General features: G+C 42.1%; 1 protein-coding gene across 2 annotated transcripts; it reads left to right on the forward strand.

Moving 5' to 3' along the window:
- The first annotated feature begins 8551 nt into the window (after positions 1-8551).
- On the forward strand, positions 8552-25157 carry PGAM5 (PGAM family member 5, mitochondrial serine/threonine protein phosphatase). Of its 2 annotated transcripts, none has more exons than XM_083418364.1 (6): positions 8552-9154; positions 14791-14969; positions 16186-16311; positions 19013-19101; positions 19712-19842; positions 23827-25157. In XM_083418364.1, the coding sequence occupies exons 1-6, from the start codon at positions 8877-8879 to the stop codon at positions 23975-23977; spliced, it is 954 nt and encodes a 317-aa protein (XP_083274490.1). In that variant the 5' UTR covers positions 8552-8876; the 3' UTR covers positions 23978-25157. The 2 variants fall into 2 exon arrangements, with proteins under 2 accessions (XP_083274490.1, XP_083274489.1); XM_083418363.1 differs by having other exon boundaries at positions 8655-9154; positions 19709-19842.
- Positions 25158-25382: the final 225 nt, after the last annotated feature.

Here is a 25382-nt window from a genome sequence, read left to right on the forward strand (position 1 = left end):
TTACCTTCCCGCCGGAGCAGTACCTATTTATCTACTTGCACTTTGATGTGCTTTCGAACTGCTAGGTTGGCAGGAGCAGGGACCGAGCAACGGGAGCTCACCCCGTCGTGGGGATTCGAACGCCGACCTTCTGATCAGCAAGTTCTAGGCTCTGTGGTTTAACCCACAGCGCCACCCGCATCCCTACCCCTGCTGTAGTAGTACATAAAAGAAGGAGACTGCACTAGAGAATCTCACCACGGACACACTGCATACACTGCTAAGAATAGCAATCAAGCAGTTTTGTTGAAACACTTATTGGAGTTTATGATTTAAGACAGCGGTTCCCAATCTTTACAATTACGATTCCCCTTTTTATCTTCAAAAAATGTTGCAGACACCCCACATGCTATTTGTTGTCATTTTAGGCTCCATTAATTGAGAAAATACAATATGACGACAACAACAAAACCTATTATGTATTCCATAAAGCTGGATTAGACAGGACTTTCGTCTGGTCCATACTAGCCAACTGTGCATAAGGAAGAATTTGAGCAGGTGTGTCTCTTTTCGCCCCTGCAGCGCAAAAATACAGAAGCTGCAACTTCTAAAATCCGCTCTCCTACACAACTGTTAAACCTACGTGTTCTTAATCACAGCATCTGGTCCTCGTATATGCAAAGGACTCTTGCATCCTCGTCCTCCACCGGCTGCACTCTCATGCAACTTAATTGTGAGCACATCCTACTGAGTTCAGTTGAACATCTTTCTGAATAGAACTGTTCTGGGTGCTGTAGCCTTAAATGCTTACATGAGTAAGCCCCACTGAAGTGTAGTGGACTAGGGCCTGGGGGACAAGGGTTCAAGTCTGCTCTCAGCCATAACACTCACTGGGTGACCTTGAGGCAGTTACAGTCTCTCAGCCTAACCTACCTTACAGGATTGTTGTGTGGAGAAAATCTGGAATATGGATGCAATGCAGTGTGAGGCAATAAAAGTCAACGAGGCTTTTGAGCACATGTTTTACAATTTTTTAATTTCGTAGGATGCTTTGTGGGATAAAGATAATACATCTAATGGAACAGGCTCATGCGCCACAGCTTCAGTCTCATGCATGATTACCTGGGAGTAAGCACTATTGGACTCAGAAAGCCTTATGTCATTGCCCCACCTTTCCAAACTCCTCTTAACACCTCAAAGCCCACTGTGATCCAAAAAGGGAGCAAAATTTGGCTAAGTACCAACCAGTCGCCCCCATTTGCCATGGCAACAAACAGACTGCCCCCCTTGCGCCCTACAAATATGAAAGGGAACGAGCCTCTCTTTCAGATAAATTGGAGGCAGTAGATTTCACACAGCAAAAAGTCCTTCTGAATGTTTTCCCTCTACTGTTTGCAATACACAGTGCTTTTTTCCCTAAAATAAATGTTTAGGAGTACTCTCATTTTCCTACTCATATTGAAATACTGCCCCTCAATGAGGCCAAACTTAGATTCACAAAATATTTAGGGGTATGTATCCCCCCAGGAAAAAAAGCACTGGCTGTGCATATATATGCTGCAGAAAATGGCAACTTACTCAAACCAAGCATTTTGGGTGTGTGTACGGGGGTTTGATATTTAACAGTCACATCATAAATTTACATTTATTGTGGCCTAAACTCTCGTGGATTAGATGCCACTTCAAGTAGGTGGATTTGAAGTGGCCTCAAATCCATGGGAGTTTACGCCACAGTAAATTAGAATTGTTTATGTGGCTGTTAAATATCAAACCTCTAGGGGTCACTGTTGTTTTTAAAAAGAAGCAAGCGAAAGGAATTCTATAATTTCAGCTGAATTAAGCTAGCCTCCTGTTATGGTTTATTTATATACAGTGGTACCTCGGGTTAAGTACTTAATTCGTTCCGGAGGTCCGTTCTTAACCTGAAACTGTTCTTAACCTGAAGCACCACTTTAGCTAATGGGGCCTCCTGCTGCCGCCACGCCACCAGAGCACAATTTCTGTTCTCATCCTGAAGCAAAGTTCTTAACCTGAGGTAATATTTCTGGGTTAGTGGAGTCTGTAACCTGAAGCATATGTAACCTGAAGCCTGAAGCGTATGTAACCCGAGGTACCACTGTACTGCTTTTTAATCCAAGGCAACGCTCCTGAATGAAGAAGGTCTACGAAATGGTTTGATTTTAGAAAACCACTCCTCTTGCATCTCCAGTGTTTTGTCATCAACTCTGGTACAGGCTCCCTCTCCAAACCCTGTGTTTTGTTTCACATTCTTCATTTAAGGAAGTTTGACATTAAAATACCAAACCAGAGAGCCTGCAGCAGTAACCACCCTCTCTGGGTATCCTATATCATATTCTTGAGTCCCAAATCCAGCAAAGATAGAAAAAAGAACAAGAAGAAAGAGAGTGGAGGAAAGGTGGAGCAAGCCACAAAAACACACTCAGAAATGCAGGGGTGGGGAGAGAGAGAGTTGGCCACATCTGCACCATATATTTAAAGCTATCTTATATCAAGGCTTCCCCAAAGGTACCCTGGGAACTGTATTTGATAATATTTCCCGTGACATCTATCTGCATCCTTTAAAAAACTACATTTCCCAGGATTTGTTGGGGGAAGACATATTGTATAAGAATGCTTTAGATGTATGGTGTGATTTGACATGTTATCATCACACCTGTAATATACTATTTGTTCTTTCACAAGCGCTGCAGCAAAATGTTGCAGTGCAGAGCACTCCCGTTCAGGGTTATTCCACTCAGGCTACTGCTTCTCATTCCTTTCTACTCCCCACCACACCTGCTCTAGAGTAAGTCTGTGGTCTGTTCTCACTGAGTCCTCGTTGGGCTGTTCTTGGGTTGTCAACCTCTCTTACCCTTCCATAGAGCACTAACAACAACAACAACAACTTATGCAAACCTGAGGCCTCCTGCCAAGGCTGCTGGTATCTCCCTCTTGTGCATGGGTGGTGCTGTTTTGGCTTCATGAGCAACGGCACTAATGGCATTCACAACCTGAATATTGGGATTTGATGAAATGATTTATGATTGGCTGATAATGTGGGTGGGGAAACCCAGTCAGATGGGTGGGTTATAAATAATAAAATGGTGGTGGTGGTGGTGGTTATTAGAGCTTGTTGACTGCGCACACACACCACAGATTCAAATCACAAACCCCCCAAAAGCCCTTGAGAAGTGTAGTTTGTTGCAGGCTCTTTGGAACTGTAGCTCTGTCACAAGTACCTAAGTTATAGTTCTCAGGATTCTTCTGGGGGTGAGTGGGAGGAAAATTCCTTTAAATGTATGGTGTGTATCAGGCTTCCTCAACCTCGGCCCTCCAGATGTTTTTGGCCTACAACTCCCATGATCCCTAGCTAGCAGGACCAGTGGTCAGGGATGATGGGAATTGTAGTCTCAAAACATCTGGAGGGCCAAGGCTGAGGAAGCCTGGTGTATATGCAGTCAACAGGCCCCATCGGCCAATCATAATAATTTCATCTAATTCCACTATTCAGCCGAAACCTTACCTGTGTAGTCTAGACTTTTCTGGTGTTTAGTGTCAGAAATTAATTAATGGCAATCTTGGGTTGCCAGTTCCATTTTATTTATGATATAGTGGTTAGAGTGTCAAACTAGGAACTGGTGCACCAGGGTTCAAGTCCCCACTTGGCTATGAAGCACACTGGGTGACCTTGGGCCAGTTACTGCCTTTCAGCCTAACCTACCTCACAGGGTTGTTGTGGTGGTGGTGATTAAATGAGATGGGGGAAACAATGTATGCCACACTGAGCTCCTTGAAGAAGAGGGTGGGATATAAATGCAACAAATAAATGCATTGATATTATTACAATTTTACAATTTTATCATTTTAACTTGTACGATCCATTGAAACAGATTTGTAATAGTTGGTATATACAGTGCTTTTTTTCCTTTAAAAACGTTTAGGGGTACTCTCATTTTGACACAAGAAAATCACCATTTTTGAAATAAATTCGGAGTCGAGTGTGGATTTCATGCTCTTTATTCAGCTTATAGTGGTGAGGAATGAAAGTTCCCCCAAAATATCTGCTTTATATACATTATTTACACAATGGGTCACACGTGATTGGCTAATTCTGGGATTCTCCTGTAGGCCAATCAGGTTGCGGATTCACTTTCACCTGGAGCTGGATTGGGTGGCTCCTGCGGACAAATCATACTGCTGCATTGTTCTAGGACCAATCAGACTGCTGCATTCTGAACCCTATTATTCTAGGACCAATCAGACTGTTCCATTCTGAATGCTATTGTTTTAGGACCAATCAGACTGCTACTTTTGGGATCCTATTCAATTCAGTACATAACAATTTTATAGTTCAAATCGGGGGGAAATAAATACAATAAATGGACAAAAGTACAAAGATTCACAAAATGTTTAGGTGTATGCGTACCCCTGCGTCACCCCAGGGGGAAAAAGCACTGGGTATATAAATTCACTGATAAATAAATGTAGAGAGACCATAATTACCCAAGGACCACCCTTACAGCTGTTTTTCTTACTTTTTGTGGGTTTCGCAAAAAACTGTAGCTCTTGCCGCAAAAGGAAGCAAAGAGGAACTGAAAATAACCACAAGCTCTTCAGTTCTCTTTATTACACGTGTACAATTCCATGTCTTTGCAAAACAAACAATCTTTCACTCACGGAGGAAGGAGAGGGTGTAGAAGTTGTGACAAGATGTGGCGAAAGAGTGAGAAAATATTGAATGGAATGGGATATTGCATGCACAGCATTCACATGCCATTTTGCAATGCTCATTCACAAAACAGTTTGCAATATAAAATCAATAATTCATAATAGGTAGTAACAGTAATCCATTAAAATCAATATAACAAATGCTACAGTGTATCCATGCTCTCATAAAATCTCCCAGTTGGATTACCTGGAGTTGCTTGTGAAAACAATCTGGAGACTTGAGACTGGTCCAAAACAGGGTAGTAAGATTGCTAACCGAGACTGGAAGATCCATCAGTCTTTTGCCATCTGCACTGACTTCCTGTTTATTTCTGGACTCAATTCAAAGTGCTGGCATTAAGCTTTAAGTCTGGCGCCACCTGGTGGCTAAACTGTATATGACATGAACTGCACAGACTCAGTTTGCCAGCCCAAATTACTGTAACTAATTTGACAGCCTGCTGGATCAGACCAAAGAGATACAGTGGTACCTCGGGTTACATACGCTTCAAGTTACATATGCTTCAGGTTACAGACTCCGCTAACCCAGAAATAGTACCTCGGGTTAAGAACTTTGCTTCAGGATGAGAACAGAAATCGTGCTCTAGCGGCGCAGCAGAAGTGGGAGACCCCATTAGCTAAAGTGGTGCTTCAGGTTAAGAACAGTTTCAGGTTAAGAACGGACCTCCAGAATGAATTAAGTGCTTAACCCGAGGTACCACTGTATTTCTCTAGTCCTGCCTGCAGTTATCACAGTGGCAAACCAGGTGCTTATGGGAAACTCGCAAGTAGTACCTGAGTGACTCTCCCCACTTTTAATTCCAGGCAGCTGGGACTTTCTGACAGCGTAGGCGGAACATAGTCTTCTTTTAAAGCCATCCAACATCATAGCATCCTGTGGCAGGGAGTTCCATAGCTGAACTAACTACGTGTCCTTTCGCCTGCCTTGAATCTTCCACCATTCAGCTTCGTTGGAGGACCCCGGTTTCTACTATTATGAAAAGAAGAGAGAAACTTATCTCTAACCACTTTCTTGCTTAATTTTATGCACCTCTATCACTGAAAAGCCACAAATGTTACATCAGTGACCAGAACTGAGCACAGTACTGTTGGTGTAATTGGTGAAATTGCATCAGGTGCTTAGAGCATGTCTTAAGCATCCCACCCCCGTACCCCCACGTCCGGATTCTGCTTACAGAAAGACCCAGTTGCAATGGGGTGGTTAGAAACAGTCGAAGGTTAATGCCTAAAGCATGGCTCATCCACGCACCCTTTCTTTAAGCAATCTGTGTACGTGCAATATCATCGGCAGGAGTGTGAGGTATTAACTGAGAGCAAGTTATTTGCTTTGTGCAAGGCATCAGCAGTGAAGCTAGAGGTAATATGCTATATGGTAGAGAATTGTGAGCTGGTATGGTAAACTGCTAGTGGATCTTTGTAAATTAGTACATTTACAAGCTTTACAGTGGTACCTCGGGTTAAGAACTTAATTCGTTCTGGAGGTCCGTTCTTAACCTGAAACTCTTCTTAACCTGAAGCACCACTTTAGCTAATGAGCCTCCTGCTGCCGCTGCGCCGCCGGAGCACGATTTCTGTTCTCATCCTGAAGCAAAGTTCTTAACCTGAAGCACTATTTCTGGGTTAGCGGAGTCTGTAACCTGAAGCGTATGTAACCTGAAGCGTATGTAACCCAAGGTACCACTGTATTTCTAAAACCCAGAGGCGTCAGCTTGCGAAGGCAATGGGGGGGGGGCTATGACATGAACGTGATGTCGGAAGAGTCAGGGGAGGGCTGGCCCCCACCCTAAAAACATTGAGGGGGCTCAAAAGGGCTTGGCCCCCAAGAGCTGGCGCCCTTGCTAAAACCAGAAGAACTGTGCTATAGGAGATTAGTTCATGATATACCAGCCTCTCTTAAAGTTTATGTTGCTAGTGTGTTTTAAGCTTGTCTTAAACACTTTATACTTTGAAGTGAACTGAGCAGGCAAGGAGTTTCCTTAAGCAAGAACTCCGTAAAAGATTGACTACTGGAAAGCAGGGGCGAATCTACACTGGTCGGGTATAGTGTTAAACATGTGTTATAAAAAGGTAACACCAGAGGGTGCTGTAGAGCAGCAAACCTTAGGCAATGGGAAATTGCTTTGAGAGCTACTGTATATTACATTGTTGTTTTTACAGCATTTTTACAGATCAGTGTAGATCCAGCCCAGGAAAACTCTGGTGTTCTGCTGGAAAACTCTGTGGAAGCTATGAATGCTCCACTGATCACACTAGTCGAAATGTGGTGTAGTAGCAACAACAGATGGTGGGCCTAAGTTTAACAGGTTATGAGTCAACCGACTTCTACAAGTCTAACAAATATTGTATTCCAAGAGCAGTCACACTTCGTGTAAGGGTATTATGATATGGACAGTCTTATTATCAATCAATTGTAATGATCCCTACCACAGAATTTATCTTTTTTTATAAAAAAAAAATCAACTACAGCTGCACATTGGGTCAGCATTTGCATTCAGCTATGGAAATTCCAAGATGTGAAGTTCAGATTCTTTTGCCCCAATGTGCATTACTTTACACTTGCTTACATTTAATATGATTTGTTGTTTTAATGCCCTTTCACCTACTTTGGAAATAATATTTTGGGGCTATATGTGATATATACACATACATATAAACATGGCAAGTGAGGATGGAGTTAATTGGCAATGAACTGCTAGAAGTACAGTCTGTGACCCTACAATTGAAATACTTTTCACAGCAGCAGTGATTGTCAACACAATCGTCTTAGTGTTACTGGAGTCAACATTTAAAACCCAAATAAGGCACAGAAACCTTTTTAGGCCTGTGGATTGAGTAAATGCTGCGGTCATCACCCTCTTAAGCCACTTATCTGAGGGGAATAGGGGCTTCTCAACAACTCACAACACCTTTAAGAAACTACAGTTCCCAAGTCTTTGGGGGAAGCCATGAGAATTTAAAGTGGTATGATACTGGCTTAAATGCATAGTGCTGATAAAGTCGAGAGAGAGGAATTGATTGAGATTTTTTTGCTTTTTTGTGTGTGATTTTTTTATATTAGTTTTGCACTAACCATGCAGATCCACACAAAGCATTTAAATCACATTCAGTGCACGTAATTTTCTGTGACACGCACTTAAAGCAGAGGATTTCTCTCAAAGAATCTGTGAACCGCACTTAGGAATGCTACGCATTGCAGCTGTGAGGGGAGAAACTACACTTCCCAAATAATATTTATGTTGTGTGTGCATTGCATGCATTTGAAACGCAGGGCGTGGATACGTTAAGTGTGTTTTGATGTAATTGCTTTAAACCTAACCTTGAGAAACGTCGCCCAGAAAACTCCTCTTAGGAGGGGGAAAGAGTACATGCAAATAACAAAGCAAGCAAACACGCTGATATAAACTCTTCGGGAAGTAACTGAACGCTAACTTTTGTTTTTGAACAGTTATTTTTATCTGCGAGCTGCCTCGAGTCCCGTCCGGGGGGAAAAGGCGGCGTATAAAATAAATATATAATTTCAACAACTAGTATTTTCCTGATTTCGGTCCCCCCCCCCTAGTCTTTTCCTCACAACTAGATTCGTTGGGGGTGGTGTTTTATTCTTTTTATTCTTTTTCTTTTCCAAAGTGTATATTCAGGTAAAACCGGTATTTACGCTCTCCCCGCCACCCCCGTCTTCATTTTGTATGCGCACATCACGTACGCGAGGCGAGGCGTTTGTTTCGTTTCCTTTATTCGATTAAAATAAAATAAAAAGACTGGAGAACGAGTAATATAACAGAATGGAAAAAAAAGGAAACGCGCAAAAACAAGGGAGGTAAAGAGCGCGTGCGCGAGGAGGTTGGCGCCCCCTCCCCCTCCCCTCCTCACCAGTTTCCTTCAGAAACGCTTTTCTCCTCAGGGACGGAGCAATCTTGTCCCACGCCGGGCGCCGTCGGCGGCGGGAGTCAGCTTGCCTGCCTGCCTGCCTTGCCCGCCTCGGCAGGGCGGCGCTGTGAAGGGGGCGTGTGACGCCGGCTGCCGGCTGCTGCCTTTTCCTCCTGCTCCTCCCTCTCCCTCAGTCCGCCTTTCCTTCGCCGCTTATTTAGGCTCGGGCGCCCCTATTCCGCGCCGCTTCCTCGCGCGCTTTCTTCTTCGTCGCTGCCTGCCTGCCTCCCTCAGTTCCTTCCATGGCGTTCAGGCGGGTCGTTGCGGTGGCCGCGGCCGCCGCTTGCGGGTTGGCGGGCGGCTCTGTCTTCTTCTCTGCGGTGCCTCTCGGGAAGCAGCAGCAGCAGCAGGTGGTGGGGAAAAGCTCCGGCGACGCCCCGGTTCCCCTACCTCCGTCCGCGGCTCCCCCGCCGGGGCTGCTGCTTCTGTCTTCGCCGGCCAACGCAGCCTCCTGCCCCGCCACGGCGCCCGGCTGGCTGGAGAAGCCCAACTGCGGCTATTGGGACGACAACTGGGACAGGTAAAGCGAAGCATCTTCAGGCCTCTTGGCAGGCGGGCGAAAATCCCGTTCCCCACCCCCCCAAAAAAACACCTCCCCAAGGTAATAGGAGCAGGCCAAGATGCCGTAAGTTGGCAACCTTCAAAAGCACAGGAGCACGCCAGGCTGCTCTCCGTTGGCAACCCCCCATCCCACCCCCCGCCATGGGCTTCGCCATCGTCATATTTTAATCGTTCAGCTGCTTTATTATTTATATAAAGTGCTTTTCCCTTCACCAGAAAAGAAAATGAAACTGAAAAATGAAACGCTGCCTCTTCCCGGTTGTCGAAAGAGCTGCATTTTCAGACGATTTCGTGGGTTTGAATTGCAGTGTTGCTAAAAGTGAGGGGGTGGATTTACCCGGCCTTTGCTTTAAGGAGCTGCTGCCTCTTTAATTACATGTATTTGAGGGCATGGAGTGGAGGATAGATCATGGGCTTTGTAATAGGTGTTTTGTGTTGTAAGGTTCTGGTGTTTTAAGTCATCGTGATACAGAAATACTTTGATAAATCAGAGTTGGTGGTACAACTTTGATTGACTTTATCGTCGTTTAGTACAGGAATGGCAGGCCCTTCGTCATGTTAATACAAAATTTGGCAAGAAATCCCTCGGGGAATAAGGGAGAGACTTTTGTGAGTTGAAACTTGAGAACTTAGTCAAAAAGTGGAACATAAATCTGCTGAAATAAGGATTCTAAAAAGTCATTTAGTCCATGCGTCCCAAAAAAGTCAGGTAAATGTCTCCAGGAAGCTGCAAAACCCAAAGGTAATTCATAACTCCTGGGAATGCTCTCTGGGAACAAGTAGTTGCGGCTTAAGAGCCATTGTCTAATCCTAGCTGAAAGCCATCTAAGTTCCTCACTACCTGTACATCCTGTAGCAGTGTATTTCATTAATGATGTGTTGTGTAATCTTTATTATGGAGTTCTGGCATAATATAAACAGATGCAAGGACTCTGCCCTGGCACAAATGAAGGCTATGTGGGGGGTCTTTGTTTTGTATGAGCTAGGAGTCCAAATAAAAATAACTTGTTTAAATAGAATTTATCCATTTTGAATGGGGCTTAGTTGATGAAACGTGCATGTGAGTAAAAGCAATTCTGCAGGAAAGATGTATGTTTTAAGTTAAGTGCCTGAATTTGTTGCAGCGGGCAGTCTTCATTGTGGAGGGATGGAAAATGTCTCTCCTAATATAACACAACCATTCCCTTCCGTACCTCTAATAAAAAAGTACAGTTTTAAAAATATCTGCAGCCTAATTAAACAAAAGCACATTCTTAACCCAAACACTTTGAGTAACTTTACTGAATTGCAATCTTAGAATGGATTATCTCCCTGTTTTTCCTGGAGAGTTATGCAGTCTATACACACAATCTGTTTCCTACCACATTTGACTCCCTGCTTGCCATTCTTAACATTGATTTTAAGGCCCATATTCTCATTGGGAGAGAATCCCAATCAATTCAGTGACGGCAAAATGTTAAAAATACCTCAAATAACAAACTTGTATTTTTTACAAGCAGGTTTTTCTCCCATCTTTTCAGTGTTCAGTTATGGTTGCACATTCTAATTTGCATTAGCATTTGACTACAGCACTAAATGGCTGTAGTTTTTCCTTACTAAACACCTTGAGTGACAAGAGGTAAATGTGGTCCAGTGTGTTTATTGCCAAACATTTATTCCATCGTATCTGGATGCTCAGGGTGCCCAGAAACCTGATGGTCACTTGTACTCAGCACTTGCTACCCCACCCACCTCTTTCCAGCAAGCAGTTTTATATTTTCAACTATTTCTGCCACAGGTCAAGATTCATCCCTAGTTGTGGCTTGTATTGGCTCGGATGGCTTCTTACACAGCTTTTAACTACAGGCAGTGCTGAAATGCACATGTATATTACTGTGAATATGTGATTTAGACAGACTTCTGGTAAATCTTGTGAGATGTGGTTGCTGAACCTGAGAACCACACTTGTACTTCTTGCCACTTCCCTATGTTCACCTTAAGAAATGTTGAGAAACTTAATAGGAGAAGTTGCATTTCAGTTTATGAAAGCTTAATGTGAACAAGCCCTAATGGATATCTGCCCCTGAACTGGTATTTATGCTTCACCCTTGTTTGCTGAAGCACAGCTGTGCCTGGGGTGGAAAATGAAAACTGAGGAGTATACCCAGCAATTTTCAGCAGGATGTGGATTCATTCTCTTAATATCCAAGGAGATTTAAATTGGTGATGAGTCAAAATTATGAATTCAGCACTCACATTGTTAATAGACTCAAGACTCTTTACCAAGCCACAACAATGCAAATATAATTCCCCACTAAACATATTTAGGTGGTTATGTTGACTCCTGACAGTTTAGGAGAGTCTTCTACATCAGTATTGGATGTGAAAGGACATTTTAATAATTGGGGTTAGAGAACCTTTAGAGAATCTCAAAATAACAGAAAGTTTCCTGATGAGATTGGGTATAAATCTATTAAATAATATACAGTAGTACCTCAGGTTACAGACACTTCAGGTTACAGACTCCGCTAACCCATAAATAGTACCTCAGGTTAAGAATTTTGCTTCAGGATGAGAACAGAAATTGTGCAGTGGCTGCGTGGCGGGAGCGGAAGGCCCCATTAGCTAACGTGGTACCTCAGGTTAAGAACAGTTTCAGGTTAAGACTGGGCCTTTGGAATGGATTAAGTTCTTAACCTGAGTTACCACTGGAATGAATTAAGTTACTAACCCGAGGTACCACTGTATCTGCTTGCACTCTGACATGCTTTTGAACTGCTAGGTTGGCAGGAGCTGGGATCAAGCAACGGGAGCTCACCCCATCGCAGGGATTCAAACCGCCGACCTTCCGATTGGCAAGCCCAAGGCTCAGTGGTTTACACCACAGTGCCACCCGCATCCCACTGGGCTGATGGTAGATGTAGTCTAAAACATCTGGAGAGTACCAGAGTAGGGAAGGCTAAGCTAGAGGGAAGTGCTAAGCTTATACTTTTATTTAATTCCTTCCCAGATGGTTCTATCGCTGGTTTAATAACACTAAATCTGAGCAAAAGTCCTCCCACCTCCTAATTTTATAATGGCTTGGCACCACTACACATTGCAGATGTGTGAACAAATAAATGAGAGGCTTATTACAGATATGTCATTTGGTGACATCTGTTCAAACTTGGCTTATTCCCTTCTATGGCACAGCACTGCAGTTTTTCAACTGTACCCACCATGGGAAAAACCACTTTTCTGACTCACTTCAAAGTCTATACTATCTAGCTTTTCTTCAAAATCGTTCTGAGAGCAGTGAATAGGTAAACTCAGAACAGGTGCACAATCATGTGTCAGCTCATATGCTAGAATTGTAAACTTTGGTATTAAAATTTTGCCTTGCTAGCATGTTTCAATTTTTAGCATATTTAACTTTTATGCTGTGATCTTCAGATGAGGGATAGCATACAAATTTTATAAGTAATACATATAATAAATATTCTTTGGGTCCCTGAGGACTTTGCAGAGAAGTTCCTTGGACCGGTGTGATAGCAATGAACAATTAGTTATATTCCTTGCCAGGCCAATATTTTTCATTTTAAAACTTCAAGTTTTCTTAATTTTGTTAATATGAAAATTTTTTTTAGAGCTCATCAAAATTAATTAGCCAGGCCAATAGTCCATCTAATTCAATATTGTCAACACTGATAGGCAGCAGCTCTTCAGGGTTTCAAGCTTGGACCTCCCCCCCCCCCCCCCCACTCTTTGGAGATACTGGGGATTGAACCTGGGATCTCCTATATGCTTTTCTGCTGAGCTATGGCCCTTCCCCAAAGCTGTGAAGGCCATACATGTCTTCTGTTCTGTATCTCATACCTCTTATCTCATGGTTCTGCTTAAACTGTTAAGTACTAAGATAACTTCTGGGTGTGAATGGGACATAAGACTATCTGTAAATAAACTAAAGGAAAATATGTGGGGTGGGTACAGTTCTGGCTTGTTTCTAACATCCAGACTTCGGAATTGCATTAAGTGGTGCATGTATTTGCAGTTGTGCTAGTGGTATTGTGGAAACTAAGTTGTTCCTATTGTAGCAACTTCATCAAGTAGCATTTACAATTTCTTCCCTTAAAAAAAATCTGATTCAAACTTGGTCAAGCTAAATTGGGTTGATTTCTTAAGCACCAAATCGGGGTCTGAATCAAATCTAGTGGTTGGTGTACACCCCTACAAAGTATGTGAGAAGAGAATACTTGGTGCTGCTATATTGCTGTTGTGAAATGTATTAATAGCATAAACATAATCAAAAAGATGTATCAATATTTAATGTGTTCTGTGTGATAGGGCTGTCTTATATATACTTTCTTTTGTGCTAGTCCACTTTGTCTTCCAGAAGTTAAAATAACTCTTTGACTCTTCTATAATATTCCAAAACTTTAAAAAACCACATCTGAGTACATAAGCTGATGTTTACTTCCAAGAATTTCCCCTTTCATTGCTAAAAGCTGAGACAGCTGTGGGAAATCAGAACAGAAGGAAAAGAATGAGGAAATGTTCCAGATGGATGATGGGAAAACCTACTATCTTGTACCCTGTTGGCAGAAACGATCCAAAGATATTGGCTGAACTGGTGCATTAATGGACCAGTGAAAATACAGTGATTAATAATTTCAGACACTGGAATGAAACTGAGCAACTCCAAATGGCTGCTTCAGAAGATGAGTCTTGGTATAGGGCTGGTTCATGTACTAATGCAGTGGTTCCCAAACCCCTCCCCACCACAGATCACTTAAAAATTGCTTAGGATCTTGGCAGACCACTTAATAAATTATTTGCCTGCTGTAGTAGTTGTAGTGCACTGTGCTTAAATGCTGTATGTATTTTTACGCACGCATTGCAGACTCATGCCTCAGTTCTTTGGTATGTCTAAAAGTGTTTCTTTGGGCACCAGTCATACCTCTAAATCTCTCATTGCACTAGACTCCTGAAGCTTTGCATTGCTGCCTTTTCTTTCTGGCTTCACAAACTGCCCCCAAACTGCCTTTCTCAATGGGTAGAAATGAGACATTATTGAGATGTTGAGCTTCTTAATGAGGGATTGCGTATTGCGTGGGGGATATAAAGTGAGCATTGTTACAGTGGTACCTCTGTACCAAACACTTCTGGTTATGAACGCTTCAGGTTATGAGCTCCACTAACCCAGAAGTAGCTGCTCCTGGTTGCGAACTTTGCCCCAGGATGCGAATGGAAATTGTGCACCAGAGGCAGGCCCCATTAGCAAAAACGCGCCTCAGGATAAGAACGGTTTCAGCTTAAGAATGGACCTCCCAAACGAATTAAGTTCATAACCAGAGGTACCACTGCAAATCTGGTTGATTTTGTCAAGCGAACATGTTGCACTGAAAAGGATGTTGTTGGGTCATTTCATTTGCATGTCCAGTTATCTTATTACAGGAGTATCTTAACATAGAGCTCTATGTATGTTGTTGGACTCCCCAATTCCCACTGGCCCCAGCCAGCATGACCAATGGTCAGGAATTATGGGCATTGTAGTCAGACATCTGGTGAGCACTATGTTGGCTACCTCTGCCCCATCGTTTATTGATACAGAAATATAAACTTCAAAATGTTTTTCAGGAGAGAACCACTGGCTCTTATGAACCTGAAAAAGAAAAATGAAGAGACTGGGGAAGAGGAGGACTCATCTCGTCTAGCCCACTACAAAGCAAAAGCTACCAGACACATATTCCTCATACGCCATTCTCAGTACAACACAGATGGGAACAGTGATAAAGAGAGAATTCTGACCAAGCTTGGTATGTATGACTGGCCCTTTCATACCTCAGAGCTGGGGGAGAAAGCAAAGTTGCCAGTTTATTTACTGATTTGATTACCTCTCATTAAAATGTGGGGTAGGGAAACTATTCAGTCTCCCTTAGTACTTCGTGGCAGAGACCAGAGTGTTGTTGTTAACAGGTAGATTATTTCCATTGTGAATTGGCATTTAGGCATTACAAACTTTTGTTGGTCAGCTGTGTAAATAAATAGTTGCAGTAGCTGTGTCATTTCATCCCCAAGTCTGTTGCCCAGCCTTTTCTGCCCCCGGTGCCTTCTCTGCAATGCTGGAAGAGCAATATTTGGCCTAGTTTGTTGTTGCAGTAAGGAGCACAACTGGACACATTTCTTTCCCTCTTCTCCAACATGACTGGCTTTTCTGATGCACAGGAAAACTTTATATTGCAGCATTTCTCTGTAGGTTCATTTGGTCTTGCCTCTTAATCAAATCACTAAGTCTAGTGGCTTTCAAATCCCTCTTTCTCTTGCTTCTCATCCCTTTGCTTTTATTTGCTCATTGCCTGTACTTGACTACCCTAATCCATGTGAAGGCTTCCTGCTCTTTGAGAAGATCCCACCCTTGCTGATTGGTATGCTTTGAACTACCTCCCAGAATACCTGTATGTTGCCCCACCCCCCGCTTCTTCAAATCTTTCAAAGCCCTCCTTTTCCATATAGTCTTTGGCTCAGCACCCTAGTTCCCTTCTCCTAGCAACTATTCCTGTTGCCAAGGCTAAGCATATGTAACTGAAACAAATGCATATATTTTCTTTACACTTGCCTACGCTACCCTTCCCTTCTACCTATTTATCCTCTGTTGAATTTTAGATTATAATTTTGTACTGCTATAAAGCATCGTACATATATATTTTATAATATACTTATATATACATATATATAAAACAATATTATTAAATAGTTCTACAAACAATGCAACCTTCTTCCGGATTAAACAAACCCTTGATTAGCAAGGAGGCCCCATCTGGAATTCTGCTTGTACTTCCACATACTCAAAAATTCATTGTATCTGTTTGGATGAAGATACAAGTTGAAAGAACAGCAGTGCCAATAACTGTTTGTGTATCATTGTGCTGGGACAAAAGGTCTACATAATGTAGAAATCTTATTCTCCCCCCGCCCCCCCCGGAATGTGTTAAAAGGCACACATTGCAGTTTATACATTGCCTTAATTTTCAGGTCGTGAACAAGCTGAGTTGACAGGGCAAAGGCTTGCAAGCTTGGGACTGAAATTTGATAAAATTGTTCATTCTTCTATGACCAGAGCAACTGAAACAACCAACATCATCAGCAAGCATCTTCCTGGTGAGTGAATTCTCTTGTTGAATCAGGAAACCTAATTTGTTCTAAATAGACAGTGTGGCTTTAATAAACACAGAGTGGGCCATGCAGACTAAGCTGGGTGCATTCTTGAATCAAAGCATTGACATATGGTGCCTGATTAAGCCCTTGCATAGGCATTTTAGATGGGGAATTTTAGTTGGAATTGAGCTTTATTCCCCCCTAAGTTTTATATCTTCAGTCTGCCTTTATGTTATTAAAAAAACAAAACACTACATTTGTGTGTTACGTGAATTGTTTGCCTGCCCTGGAATATTCTGATGAAGGCCTGTTAAATGTTTTAAACATCTCCCATGTATTCCTAATATATTTACTGTTTATTAATTTTAATTGTGTGAGAACCAGTATTGACTGCAAAGTGGGAAAGAACACATAGCGATATGTTTAAGAGAACATTAGTACATAGAATCATAGAATTGTATTGTACTGTTGGAAGGGACCACAAGGGTCATCTAGTGCAATCATGCAATGCAGGAATCTTTTGCTCAACATGGGGCTTGAACACACGGCCCTGAAATTAAGTCTTGCGCTCTACCGACTGAACTACCAAGGTGTTGCTGCAGAGGTTTGCCGAAATTCTTTCCTCTAGGTTAGTGATGGGGAACCACTCTGATCCCCCATGTCTGGATGTTCTGAGATAAGAGTGCAGGTGCACTGGGTTACCATAGCAACAGAGCAAGCTCAAGTGTATGACTTGCTGAGTCGTTCACCCTTCCATTGGTTCAGGAGATATGCCTACGAGTAGAGACAGGTATAATAGTCACTGGGGCATTGCTTTCATTATGTGACATCTTGTCTGGTCCTGTTCTGATGCTGCGCCTGTCCTGATATTGTTCTGTTTGCTGTCAGGGTCTGACTGAATCTGTGAGAGTTGGGGGAAGAGGTTTTACACAGCAGCTAGCATGGTGATGTTATTTGTGGGTCTGTACACATGTATCTTTACGTCAAGGACCAGAAGAACTGTACATAGTAGGTAGCAGTGCTTAGCTTTGTCTTGTGTCTGGAGACAATAAACTCTTTGTTGGGGGGCCACTAGGTGGCGCGTTGGAAGATGGCCGACAATAACATCTCTCTGACCCATACGAGGTATTAAAGGGCTGCTATGGGAAGTTGGCAGCCTTCCTGGCCCCCCCAAGGGTATGGGGGGGACTGCCCTGCCAGCGGTGTTCATAATGCACCCCCTGATCCGAGAGACGGGTGTGTGGAACACTTGGCAAAAGCCCTCGATGGAATCAGATCTTCCCGACGCCGATTCCAATCAGCGCGTGCTGGTTGCTTCAGCTTGGAATTATAATTGGAACTAATTGGAAATAACGGATCGGAAAGAAGGCTGAAGCACATATATCAAGTGAAGCTCGACGATAAAGACTGCTGATTAATTCATCTCTGTGATCGGGAGTGACGGATGGATAAGTAAATCTTTTGATGAATTACCACCATGAGAATGTAAGGCTGGAACGAAGGGGGGGGGTGGAGGAAAAAACTCTCTCTATTTCCTTTGCATGATATGACTATAATAATCCTCCACCCTAGAAAGAAATAAGATCGTCGCGTTTTAAAAACCATAAACAGAACTTTAAAACTGTGGGGGGGAAATGATTACAATACGAGAAGATCGAATGGCGAGAAGGAGGAAAATTCCTATGACGCAGTTAAAAAAATATGGCGTCTCGCCAAGACAGGCTGGCAGGAGAACAGAAGGAACAGGGGGAGGAGAATTCAGGACTACTTGAAAGAGAAGGAAGGTTGGAATGCAAGTTTGACCTGACAGAGCCCCCTGATTTGTCTGATTTATTGGGCTAGCCTGAGGAAAAATAATGGACCGACCGAAGATTAACTTTGTTTATGGAAGTATTTAACAGAGGTCGTTCCTGAATAATATGAGCTTGGAAGAGCACAAAACCCACACAGAGACGCCAAATCTTCAATCTGTTTGTGAAAATCATCAGAGATCGCAAAGAAAGGAATAAATGATAACAACAAGAAGAGAAAGAAAGTAATAAAGATCTATCCGAATCGAACTGGATGGAACTGTTTAATAAAAGCAGCAAATAAGTGATGTCTGGAGTCATCTGGAATTTTGGACTCGTGCGGAGCTTGATGTATGGGTACCCCCCAAAATTTTAAAATTTGGCTGTATAATCTGGAACTAATGTGATTTGAACAATGTGATGTGATTGGCCTGTTAATAAAAATTATTTCAAAAAAAAAAAAAGACAATAAACTCTTTGTTACTTTGAACTGAGTGGGAGGAGTTTTCCATTAGAATTCCTTTGGAATTCTAGAGAAAACTGGCTGCTGGAAGCAAGAAATCTCTTAAGACTCTGCTGGGGGCTGCACATACTCTGCTGATACATCACACTGGCTGAGATGTGAAAAACCAACTGACTTCCACAAGTCACCAACAAGACCCTTTCTCTTAATCTCTATCTCTGACACGATGCACATTACTTGTACAAGGAGTACATTCTAGCACAAAACCTTCAGGCCATGTACTATTCTTCCTTGCTTGTCATAACACGAGTTTACAACCAGGGTATTAAAAGATTTGCAGCACCTTTGATATGCTAACTTACTTTGTATAGATGCAGATCTAGAGTTTAATGTCAGAGATGGCCCTGGAGACAAGGCTCTGAAATGCATGTCTTCATTTTTCTTCCCCCAGGGGTGAAGAAATCAAGCACTGACCTTCTGCGTGAAGGAGCTCCAATTGAACCAAATCCTCCTAGCTCCCACTGGAAGCCAGAAGCTGTGGTAAGATTTTTGTATAAGCAATTGCCTTAATGTTGCGTAATCTTTGGCTTTACTTATAGCGATGTAGACAAGTTTCCTCAGGTTTCTTCTGTCATTAACAGAATATTTTTTTAAACGACAGCAAAAGGAACGAACATTTCAGTATATCACTAGGGAGGGAACTCTAAAGAATGGGAGCCACAGCAGCAAGGTCCTACCTTTTTTCTTTAATCATTCTTAACTCGGTGAATGAGGAAACACAGAACAAAGCCCAGCTTAATGACCTAATAAACAGGATGATGCACAGTTAGTAGCACCTCCTATAAGTTATCCATTGCCCAGGCGGTGTAGAGTTTAAAAGGCACGCCCCAGGACACTGAGTTTGGTCCAGAAGAGGTATGTTCTGTGCAGTCCATTTCTATTGATAAGATGGACTTCAGATGGTGGAGAAAAATAGCCTTCAGTAGGGCAGTAATCTCAGCAGGTTATTGAGGTTGGATAATGACCCCTGTATCTTGATCAGAAATGTCAAAATCCTTTTCTGTAGCCAACGCTAATGGTGAGTTAAAGATGAAAAGCTTGTGCATGTTTAAATATATACATCAATAACCAATTATCTGCATTTTAGCAGTATTACGAAGATGGGGCTCGGATTGAAGCTGCCTTTCGAAACTACATTCATAGGGCTGATGTAAAGCAGGAAGAGGATAGCTATGAAATCTACGTCTGTCATGCTAATGTCATTCGTTACATAGTTTGCAGGTAACTATGGCATTGAAACAAACTGGTGGGTATGGGAAACCTACTGATATAGTTTAGATTGGCTCTTCATGACCAAAACAATAATGTGCTAACCCTTAACATAAGCAATCAAATGCATTTAGCGGTTCTGAGTTATTTGGAGAGGGTGTGTGCACAGTAAAATGAACAGCTGTCCAGAGCGCATATGACTGCCAGATTAACTTGAAGCTTTGCTCTAATCTCTATTTTTGAGTAGGGGATTTTAAAACAAATAGACCTTCCATACTAAACGTATTATGAAATTTAGAAATGGAAAAATGAGAATGCAGCTTATCTATTACTCTGCTTGCAGAACTTCCAAATCCTGCACCAAAGTTAGCAAAAGAAATTATTACTTAAATCCAAAGTAACTGTCTAGCAGGTCTTCTGCCCCCAAGCTGTGAAACTGGATTTCCCTTCTGGTATCAAATAAATGTTTTGAGAGAAGTACAGTTGTCCCCCATGTTACATCCTGCTCAACTCTACCATTTTTGGTTGCATCTTCTAAGACAGTGTAACCTTGGTTTCTTTGAACTGTGCTGAAGACCTATTTGGGTTGAAATAAAGAGATGCTGAATTTAGTTAAGTGCTTTGTTTTGGAAGTGAAGCATGAGAACAGAGCATACAGGGTTAAGCATCCATAACTAGAGTGCACTTAGCCTGCACTGCATACTTTAGTGCTAAAGTTTGAGATCCCTGGAATCAATTACAGTTGTACCTTGGTTTTCAAACAGAATACGTTCCGGAACTCTGTTCGACTTCCAAAATATTTGGAAACCAAGGCACAGCTTCCGATTGGCTGCAGGGGCATCCTGCAGCCAATCGGAAGCTGCAGAAGCCACACCGCAAGTTTGGCTTCCAAGGCAAAGTTCGCAAACTAGAACACCTACTTCCGGGTTTGCGGCGTTTGAGTTCCAAGTTGTTCGTGAACTAAGGTGTTCAAAAACCAAGGTATGACTGTACCATCCAAACTCATGATGTTTAGGTGCCTACTGAATAAATTTCTGTTTAAGAAGGATTTGGCCCAGGTTGTGACTCAGTTATGTGTGGAATACCAATATTCTATATCTGAAAAGGTAGTTTTGCTGCATTTTTTCGTAGGGATAACTTTCTTGTTTTTAGAGCTTGTTGAATTTATTTTTAGAGATTATGTTTTTATCTTGTACACCACCTTGATGGCTTTATGCTGTGAAGGAATTAATTACCTATTCACAGGTTCCATTGCTCAGAATGGGTTTGCTATCCAGGAGGAGTGGTTGAAAATATGTGCAGTGGTAGTTTTCTGGGAGGCTTAAACATTTCTGGGAGACATGGAGCCCAGTATGCCATCCATATATTAGAGGAATTGAACATTGTGAACTCAGAAAGTTGAGTATGTTAAGAGTTGCTTTGTTTGCGTAGGCAAGAAACATTAGGTAGGAATAGCTAGTATGAGATCAAATATTCCATCACAGCTCAGCTGTTTTGAGCTGGACTATCTTGTTGCAAGCCTCATGCACCTATCTGCATTTGTTTAACAGTGTACCGCAAACAAGTAAGAAATGAGCTGGCAGTCAACATTGCAAAAGCAAATGAGACCTGAAATTGCAAAAGTTGATAAGATCACCTTCTTCTGGATAGGGATCTGCCTTAAGGAATGTCATATCATGTAGTGCAAGCCTGATAAGAGGCTGACCCTGTTCCTACAACTTTCCACATTGAAACGTGACTATTGCCACATAGAGAGGTTAAAAGCCTTCTTAGTTGCATATTAAAACCTAGGGTGTCTGCTGACCTTTTGCTAGATTATAACCTCCATAACAACCTCTTGTGTAGCTTCCCTTTAATATTTAATATCCTGTCTATATTAGTAGACATCTGGTACATTACATTTCTAATAGAGGGTGACATGTGTGCTTGCGCTGGCTAACTAGATTAACAGTGCAAGTCATAATGAGTAGTTTATGTGTGAACCATATTTCAGTGTATGTAGAAACAGATGGTACGTTAAGCTCTTTGTATGGTTTCAGAGTTGTACTGATGTCTTTCTGCTGAACTTCTAACTATCAAGCTATGCCAACAAATGTTCATTTTTTGAAAGAGTGATTTGTTCTTGAAACCATTGTAGTAACTGACTCTTGCAAAAGATGGACACGGTTGTTGGACTTGAGGCAAGGTGGTTGAGTATTACACTAACTTAAAAGAACAGTTTACTTTAGTTTCTGGGACTACTGTTCAACTTAATGTATCTCTTTGGAATTCAGGTCAAAGGAAAGATGCAGATCTGCCTCCTTCCTCAAAATTGGGCACGCTCATTTAAGTATTTATAGCCTATACCCCTTGAAACGATGAACCTTTTTTCTTCCCCCCTCCCACATTTCACCGTTCATACAATCCCAAATGTTTGTTTTAATTTTGAAATTTAACAAATGTTACATGGGCACAATGAAATTCCATTTTTTACATTTCTGAAATTACGTATTGGTCTCTGGTGGGACTTTTCTCCTGTGCACATAACCACCTCTCTTTTGATATTGTTTCACATAAGAAGGCTTGCTGACTACATTGTAACTTTGTTTGTCCCAACGTATCACCTGGTCAGTGTTTTTTTAAATAAATGTAATGGACGCAGACTTTACCATTGTGTTATAAAAAGACTAGAGAACTTTAAATCGTCATTCGTCTGGCCTTTCACTGCAAAATCACAAATTATTTCCCCAGAGTATATTTTTCTTCCACGTTTACAATTAATAGGCAAAATAGCTTAGCCCGTGTGCTAGGTATTTTCTTGAATGTATTGGGCCTCTAAATCTAAGTAGGATTTTATTAATTGCTGGAAACCACAGGACAGGGCAGAGTTCTTGTGCTCAGATCCTGCTTGCTGGTTTGCCACAGGCATCTGGATGGTCACTGTGAGAACAGGACACTGGTCTAGGTGGGCCATTGGCCTGATCTAGCAGACTCTTATGTTCTTAGGCTGTCTTTGAGATCAATTCCACTGATGCTCATGGTGATTTGTTATTCGGCTGTCTCTTCTTCCTACCTGGAAGTGATAATCTCATACAATGCAAGAGCCAAAAGGTCCTTTTGCTTGGAATAAATTTACCTTATGAATTGGGGTTGAGTCACTAGATGGTGAGGGTGGGTGAACCAACCTTGGAGATGAGGGATAGGTAAGCTGGCTTCACCTCTTTGTGTGATGCCTCTGGAAACCTATCTATGGATTTGCTGGGTGAAGTTTAAAATCCCTTAGTAAGCCTAAAAATGAAAATGAAAAATATCAAGTTGGCCCTGGCTGCTGATTAGGAAGCCCCTCATAGCCACTGGGAGCCTCAGGTTGAAGTTGGGACTCTTGATACTGAAGTGCAGTTCAGTGGATGGCCTTATGGTTTGGATGGCCTTGTGCTCTGTACTGTAGAATCCAGCCTCTTATAGGAATCTCATTCCCACTTAAAGTACCTGCAACTTGCAAAGTGCTATGGTGAATTGTAGGAATGCTAATCAGTTTTGGATAACTCCTGAGGCAAAGCAAGGTTCCCTGGAGGGAATTTTCAGCTTGTTAAAAGTAAGGTGGGATCTGTACAAGGCAACAAATGTTGTAGCAGGGACGTCAGCAAGTTAGCCATCAAAAGCAAGCGGCAGGCAGATGTTTGCCGAAAGTGAAAGTAGTATCTCTAAGCTTACTGTAATGCCAAGTGTGTGGGGTGGAAGCAAGAGGGCAGGAGGACTATGTTGTGACTGAGACTTCAGGTTTGTAATCAGAAGGATTTTACTGTGCTTGCAATGTCATTTATTTCTGTAAAAAGTAAAAAAAAAAAACCCCAAACCACACCTTTTTTATTTCTCAGTTGCAAAGGGTTTCTGTTCTGAATTTGTTATCGTGTACATATTGCAGCTGAAATGCTAATGTGTTCTGTGCAAAAAGAACAGTGAAAAGCACAACTCATTTCAAAATGCTGAAGTAACTGCTTTCCTTATCTTTTTCAGAGCTTTACAATTTCCTCCCGAAGGTTGGCTTCGGATATCCCTCAACAATGGCAGCATCACCCACCTGGTCATCCGCCCTAGTGGCAAAGTGGCACTTCGATTGCTCGGTGACACAGGCTTTATGCCTCCTGAGAAAATCACACGCAGCTGAGTGGGCCTTTTCTGGCACCGCTGGTGCCGCTGTGGTGTACAAGGTTATGGTTTGGTAGGAAATTGTGTTTCACAGTGTACTCAGTGAATGCCTACTCTTTCCCCCACTTCATTTATCTGTAAATAGAAGGGCTGTTCAGCATTGCTGTGTTCATGGTGCTTTTGGCACATTCCACAAAGTACTTCTGCAGTACAGTCTCCTGCTCCATTAAAATGAATGGAGACTTTACAGCAGTACTTAATGAATGAACCTAAAACCAGAGAATCTACATACTGAACTCATGTAAGGGTGCCACTTGCCTGGCTGCAACATGAAAGGTTCCCAGGCTTCTTACCAAAGCATATTGCTGTGTGTAGAGATGATTTCCCCCTCTCTTCTGTGGAAAGAGGATACAGAAATCCCACAGGATTAGAAAGCAATTCTTTGCATTGGTAACCGGCAAAATTATTTTTGCTAGATCAGCAAGAATTGGGCAGAGCGGTTTCAGCAACAACAATTGTGGCTGAGTTTTCGTAACTTAATAATTTAGCTCCCTTACATGTCTGTGTTACTTTAGAGCAAAGGTTGGAAACTGAAAATGTGCAAAGGGCATGTATTAGAGGGTGTCCCCTGGCTATACACACCTGTTGGCGGGAACAAGAGTAGAATATGATGCTGCAATGGCTGCTTGAACAGCCCTTCTCACGATGGTATCCAAGATGAAGAGACTATCTAAAAGGAGACTGGACTTGATTCTTTTCTTCTTGCCCTTCAGTATCACATACAATTGTTCTTATAGGAAAATGAGTGTTCTCGTTTGCTTTACAAATGCCCCTCTCACACAATTAGTGTAAAAGTCTGAATTGAACCACTCTCCAAGGCCTGGACTTATTAGCAGTAGTTATGGTTACATGTCATTTGTCATTATTCCCATTGAGGCAAAGCACACCTGGGGACACGGGTGCTAAACTAAATTTAGAAGTAAGCCTCCTCCTTACCACCCCCAAGAGCATAGCCTGCACAATTTCTTCAGCATGCTTCTTTGTCTTGTTTTATAATGTATCAAAACTACTTTTTGAAATGGAATCTGCTGTTGGTGAAATGCTACCTGGAAAAAGGTGGTGGTCTGTCTTTCAATCAATGCAAACAAAGTTATCTTTGTAAAATATCTGCAAATATAGTTTTTTATTAACTTTCACAAGGCTTCCTTGATATCAAGAGTTGCTAAAAATAGCAGTGGTTATTTTCTCTTCAGGTAAACAATTGACCTCTTAGCATTTATAGACTGGTTTTTAGTCTGTTTATGGTGCTGTATGTACATGATTTTGCTAATGGAGTAAGTTCTAAGTGTGTGTGGGAGATCTGTAGGGGTGAAACTCATGAGCTGGTGCCAAGCCCTGAATTTAGAGTCCCTTTCAATGCAGCT

Source organism: Podarcis tiliguerta (assembly GCF_965153285.1).
Source record: "Podarcis tiliguerta genome assembly, chromosome: 16".
NCBI classification, from domain to species: Eukaryota; Metazoa; Chordata; class Lepidosauria; order Squamata; family Lacertidae; genus Podarcis; species Podarcis tiliguerta.

What these genes read in the sequence shown, in the direction of transcription:
- PGAM5 (XM_083418363.1), top strand. Translation starts at nt 8,877, where the DNA reads ATGGCGTTCAGGCGGGTCGTTGCGGTGGCCGCGGCCGCCGCTTGCGGG. An exon ending in GAGAATTCTGACCAAGCTTG is followed by an intron (nt 14,970 to 16,185) that starts GTATGTATGACT and finishes CTTAATTTTCAG; the next exon opens with GTCGTGAACAAGCTGAGTTG. An exon ending in CATCAGCAAGCATCTTCCTG is followed by an intron (nt 16,312 to 19,012) that starts GTGAGTGAATTC and finishes TTCTTCCCCCAG; the next exon opens with GGGTGAAGAAATCAAGCACT.